The 5,893-nt window shown below is 58.0% G+C and overlaps 1 protein-coding gene across 1 annotated transcript; it reads right to left on the bottom strand.

The window, feature by feature from the left end:
- Nucleotides 1-278: 278 nt before the first annotated feature.
- Nucleotides 279-5,544, bottom strand: LOC309596781 (derlin-2-like). Its single transcript, XM_082325473.1, has 7 exons — nt 5,433-5,544; nt 5,240-5,305; nt 4,528-4,601; nt 3,929-4,022; nt 2,261-2,456; nt 1,667-1,757; nt 279-1,050 (listed from the first exon to the last, which is right to left on the bottom strand). Exons 1-7 carry the CDS (start codon nt 5,523-5,525, stop codon nt 936-938), a joined length of 729 nt encoding a protein of 242 aa, XP_082181599.1. The 5' UTR covers nt 5,526-5,544; the 3' UTR covers nt 279-935.
- Nucleotides 5,545-5,893: the final 349 nt, after the last annotated feature.

Below are 5,893 nucleotides of genomic sequence, written 5' to 3'. Positions count from 1 at the left end.
AATCTATTTAGTACAGCTGTTCGTGGTAGGGACTAGCTTGTTTAGTTTTCCCCTAAAATTCGATGTTTACATTTCAGAACTAAAAAATTCAACAAGAGTGGAGTTACACTGCATGTGTAGACTGCCTTTATTACCAGCGTCAAGTGCTACTTCCAGTCACTGCCTGGATCAAGTGTCCAGCTCCATCCCCTGTCCTTTCCCAGGCATCCCTTTCTCCAACTAGGCACCCCCACCCCACTTCTCGCGCCCCGCAGTCCTGCTGGCAGAGGAGGGGAAGGACGTCTTCCAGCCAGCCTGGACTTTGCTTTGCCCACCAAAAGAGAAAAGCCCAAGCAAGCAGCCTGGCAGTTTTGAGCAAAGTCCTGATGAGTACTGGTGTACTGGTGCCTCCGCCCCTGGCACAGACAGACGCACAACTGAAAAATAATGACTTTAATGTAAAGACTCTTTGGAAACAACAACCAAAAAAAGGAGTGGGGGACTTAGAGGAAGGAAGAGGCTGAGCAGCGTTCTACCATGGTAGAGTTGGGAGTACTACTTCATTGAAAGCCCACAAAGAGGTCTCACAACAGCGAGAGCCAGGAGCATTAGTCTTTGCACAGAGGGCAAGTGACCCGGCACACAGCAAGTCATTAACAGCAAGAGGAGGAGTAACTGGCTCAATGCCCCATTTGATACTTATTCCCCACTGAGTAACGGAGGAGCCACCACAGCTTCCAGTCCCCGTCCCTAGAACCCCTCCGTGAGCATTCATCAGTTCTTACGTGCAAAGCTCTGTGGAACCACTTGGTACAAGGGGAAGATGGGTTACCCATACAAACAGTGAAACATTACACATTGGGATGGCAACTGGTGTTATTCCAGCAGGATCTCTGGGCCACGGCATAAGTCCAGCCGGAGGAGAGGAATCTGGCCACATGGAGAAGTCCCCTGTGTTACTGTGGATGCTGCCACTGGTTCTGGTCTTGGTCTCTAGGTTGGTTTTCTGGACGATCCTCAGGGAGAGGGTTATAGTTGGGATCCTCTTCAGGCGTGTCAAATACCATCTTCCTGGCAAGGAACACGCCCATCCCCAAGCAGGCAGGTTAGGAAAGTGAGCTGAGGACAAAACCCCCAGCCCTCCTAGGAACATCCTGGCCCTTCACAGGGCTTGGCTGCCTGCCGCAGCCACCCGCCTATTGCACCGGCACTAACTGTTCTTTTGCTCAGCTCAATGTGTAACGATGACAGTACCTGCTTCCTTCATCTCTAGGTCAGCTTTGATCCTCAGCATGAAGAACAACGTATTCTGTTTTCTTAAACTACAGAAATACATCAGAAAAAAATCCTACCTGCACCTAGCATTTCCACAAGCAGTAAGAACACTCCAGTTCAACTAGCAAAGCTTAAGAACACTCCAGTTCAACTAGCAAAGCTTAAGGTACCAGCGACTCCTTTATGGACCCTGTGTACATACATACCCCGTGTACATACATACCCCATGTACATAACATGCAAAGTGCCAGTGCTTTCTGCAGCAGAGGCATAAACTGTCTTGCTGAGGTACTGTCAGCATGCAATCGTGTCCTATGGTCACCCCACACTGTCACAGACCACAGTTTGCTATGAAAGCAACCCAGGTTGGGAAGCAACACAGCAAAGCCCAGAAAGAATCAGCTTTACTTACAGGAAGCCAGGGGTTAACAGCAGCTTCTTTCCTCCAGGCTGGTTGGGGAAAACATCTTCCAAGAAATAATAGATGTGACCCACTGCAATCCCTGGGGAGAGACGTCACCAAGGTCAGGCCCAGCTGTCACTCCTCTGCCAGCCGAACCAGAGCTGCTGGGAGCTTCAGCAGGATGAAGCTCCAAGAATCCCCCAGCTGTGCACCCACGCCCCAGCTCCCACCAGAGCCACCCGTGCTGCAGTGCCAGAGGGCCAGGCCGTTTGCTGTGACCAGCGCGCAAGCGGGCAGGGAGCCCATCAGCCTGAAGGCAGCACTGGGCACCCAGGAGACGAGACACAGCAGCAGTGTCAAGCAGAGCTCACCATACCCGATTTCTGCCCCTGGGGAAGACATAGCAAAATGCAGGTCACAAGCAAGAGGTCAGGCACGAGGCTGGCCACCCAGCAACCTCGGTCAGTTCACTTTAGAAAACCCACCATCTTCAATAAGATGAAAGCAAGAGATGGTGCTAGCGCCTCAGCAGCATCTATGAGAATAGAGCGTGCTGCGGCTGCATAGTGCCCTTGCTCCCAGCACCCGCCAGCTTTCACGTACCCAGTAAGTCGATGATGATGGAGTTGCCCAGGAGCAGAGAGAATCCCATCAGGACCCAGGGCAAGAAGGGAGCCTGGAAGTTAAGAAGCCCAAAGAAGTTCATGCGGATATAAGGGTTCCTGCGACTCCACACGTACACCAGCATGATGGTGAAAGCCTGGCCCAGGAAAAACAGGCTGGCAAACAGTCCAAATAGCTAGGAACTACCGAGTCAAGGAAAAACCTACCCACCCTGTGCACCACCTCCAGGCAGCACAGGGTGCCTTGCTACTAGGAAACCCAGAACTACAGGCAGCTGATCACAGCGTGCAAGACACTGCCCATGCCACCAAACCTTTCCTGGGCTGGCTGAGATGTACTGACCCCCCCACCCCACACTTCCCTCCCTGTCACCCCAGAATAAGACACTCTGGAGCAGCACATACAGATTGCTCGCTCCTTAAGCTGCCGTCAACAACCACCACAGACCGGGGAGCTCATTCAGTCACCTCTACAAAGTGACCATCAAAAGTGACCTTCAGGGAAGGGCCTTCACATTCTTACAGCACTTGGGACATGTGGCACACTAACAACTAGCTCCCATCCAGTATCTGCCTCCTACGGAAGAATTCTGGCAGTGAGATGGCTCTTGCAATTCACACCCCTCTTCTCCAGAACACAAGGAGACAGCCAGAGGCAAAAAATTCCCCTGCCCTTGCTGTAGTTGGACTCCAAATCCACCTACGGCCAAGTGCGTGGCTGCTGCAGGCACCTGGACACTAACTAGCCAAACACCTGAGGATGGCCGACAGCCACGAGAGCTCACACAGCTTCATGCAGAGCTCTGGGAAGAGCGGTGCTCTGAGGCATTTGTGTAAGACAGCAACGAGACACGCAGAAAAGGTTTTATGCTTGGGAGGGAGGTATTTCTCCCCATCAGACTATTTTGTCCTACAATAAAAGAACTTCTTAAGATGTGCGATGGTGTCTCCCGCCACTGACAGGCTGCACGGACAGAGCGCTGGGCTCACGCTGCCTGACGTGCTGCTGGCAGACGGTATGTGGGCACCCCACTCCTCGTCCTTACGGCTCTGTGTTCTTCCCTTTGGCTGTGGCTTGGTTTTCTGAGCCAGCCTCGTGCCAATCGCAGCTGCGCTGCAGCCTGCTCCACCCACCGGCGCTCGGGCACAGCTGCCCTGCCGCAGCTGGACGCTTTCCCACCGAGCGTAACGAGGGGCTTCCCGAGCACACTACCACACGTCCTCTTGTGGGATCGGGGAGCCCATCCCCTTGCCGGGTGCGTCAGCACTTCTGCAGACACCAACACGAGTACAGGCAGCTTTTCCTGGATTTTGCTTCTGCTCTAAGCGTTCTGGGCGAGGCACAGGCCAGGAGGCAAGGGTGGGCAAGACGAGGAGCACAAGCTGTGCTCACACAGCCAGAAGCTGCCCCTCCACCAGGTGCTCAGCAGAGCTCTCCCAAGCCTCAGGGCCTGAGCCTGGCAGGCCTGGGGCACAACAAGGCTCCCTGCCCCGCGGCGGCTCACAAGCCCACTGTCCTGCTCAGCAGGGAGGTACCTGCTACAGACCACACAGTACAGCCGGGATACAGCGCGCCAGCAGACAAGCCCCACACTGCCCACGGCATCTCAGAAGACACCAAAGAGCCTCAACCAACTCAAAAGGATACTGTCATGAGAAACCCTCCAAAGAGGAACATGAAGACAAAGTCAGCCGTCCTTCCACGGAAGGAGCCTTCTTCTAGCATGCGGCAGTACCTGTACCTGAGAGCAGGAGAGAAGGGAGGGGTTGCAGTGTAGGAAAGTAACAGCTGGCCACCTGTGTCCCCACAGCACGACTTTACGGGGAATAAGCCCGCTGCAAGCTACTTCATCAGAGGAAGCTGTCAGCCAGGTGTCCGAGCCCCAGAGCAGAGCAGCGCAAAGTTCACCTCATACCACTGACCCCAGGGAAAGAGAGAGGCATCTGCTGTGCTCCAGCCAGAGCTCACCCCAGGAACGGGCACTGCTCTCCAGCATGAGCTGCAGCAGCACTGCCAGCTTCTTCAGCCTTTTGGCAGGGGCTGCCCTGCAGCAAGCAGAGATGGAGGTGCAGGAAGCGGTCACAGTTGTTGGGGGAATGGCTTCGATTCAGACCAAAAGAGCGAAGGGAAGAATCCACAGCCCTAGACTGCTGCCAAGACAAGTCAGCCTGGGGAGGAAGATGGACAGGGGGAATTGCCTCTAAGCCAAAAAGGGAGCAGAGAGCTTCACTGAGACCAAAGGATACAGAAATATCATGTTGAAAAAGAAACTGAATCCCAGGGGCCCAAAAAAGAGGAAGTTGGTGATCAGCCTCCATATCTGAAAGAGAAGAGAGAGGAGAGAGAAAAGGAGGTGGACAGACAGGTCTCTCCCCATCACACGTTCAGCAGCCCATCGCCCCATCCGCTGGGGAGGCCCAGTCACGCACCCACCCACGCAGAACCACCCAGGACACCAGACCGCTGCACCCCCTTCACGTGGGACCTCCCTCCGTTGCCCGCACCAGAGCATCTTGCCCTTCCAGGTGCGGGAAAGGAGATTTCTCCACTTTTCAGGAAGGGACGAACAGCCACGATTCAGCACCCAGAGCCAAAGCAAATCACTGCTCGTGCCTCTCTGCCATGAAGCCTTCCCCGCCCAGCCGGACGCCAGCTGGCCGAACACCTCGGTGTCACCGAGCAGGAGGGACGGGCTTTGAGCAAAGGAAAAGGGCAATGCCGGGATGATGCACGGCAGGGAGAGGCTGGAAGAAGTTATCTCCATCCAGGCGTCTGTGGCGAGAGGGGACACCGTGCTGGCGACCCAGCTCCCGCCAACCAGGGGAGGCTGGAGCGGTGGGAAAGAGGCCCCCTGGGATCACCCAGCGCTCCCCGGCCCCGGGGCAGCCGCACCCCCGGGGCCCCGCCTGCCCCGGCTGGAAGGGGCAAGAGGGCCCCGAAGCGCGGGCGAAGCCTCACCTGGAACTTCCTGAAGATGAGGTCGGGGTTGAAGTAGAGCTGGAAGGGGGTGATGAACTCCAGCTGCTGCGAGAGACAGGCAGAGCAGCTGCCACCGCGGCCGGGCACCCGCTGCCCGCGGCCCGCCCCCGGCCCCCCGCTCCCCCGCCACGGCTCCCCCGCCCCCGCCCCGCAGGGGCCCCGGGCGCCTCACCACGGCGGCGGTGGTGAGCACGCAGGCGGTGGTGTAGGCCCGCGTCACGGCCGGCATGCCCAGGTACTCCTGCGCCAAGCCCTGGTAGGCCATGGCGCGCGGCGACAGCGCCCCGCCGCGCCGCGGGCCCTTTAGCGCCCCCCCGCGCGCCGCCGCCGCCGCCACGCCCCCGCGGGCCGCGCCCGGCCAATCCCGACGCGACAGGCGGCGCGAGCTGGCCAATGGGAGTGCGCCTCGTGCCCGCCGCCCCCATCCGCCGCCAACCCGCAACGGACCCGCCGAAGCGGGGGCCGGGCCGGGCGGGGGAGAGGCCGGGGCACCGCCCCCTGGAGGCGGGGCGAGCCGCCGCAGCCAATGGCAGCGGGCCGCGCCGGCGACAGGGGGCTGAGGGAAGGCGGGGACGGGGGAAGGCAGGTCACGTGCCTCCCGGGGATGGCCAATCAGCGGCGGAGAAGGGTGGA

Source organism: Platalea leucorodia (genome assembly GCF_965183815.1).
Source record: "Platalea leucorodia genome assembly, chromosome: 12".
Lineage (NCBI taxonomy): Eukaryota > Metazoa > Chordata > Aves > Pelecaniformes > Threskiornithidae > Platalea > Platalea leucorodia.
This window is presented reverse-complemented; position numbering and strand designations above follow the sequence as displayed.

Bases quoted from the DNA above. Each gene is read 5' to 3' on its own strand.
- LOC309596781 (XM_082325473.1), bottom strand. From the start codon at position 5,525: ATGGCCTACCAGGGCTTGGCGCAGGAGTACCTGGGCATGCCGGCCGTG. The intron at 5,306-5,432 runs GTGAGGCGCCCG...TGTCTCTCGCAG, and splicing joins TGCTCACCACCGCCGCCGTG to CAGCTGGAGTTCATCACCCC. The intron at 1,051-1,666 runs GTAAGTAAAGCT...GTTCCTTGCCAG, and splicing joins CTGTTAACCCCTGGCTTCCT to GAAGATGGTATTTGACACGC.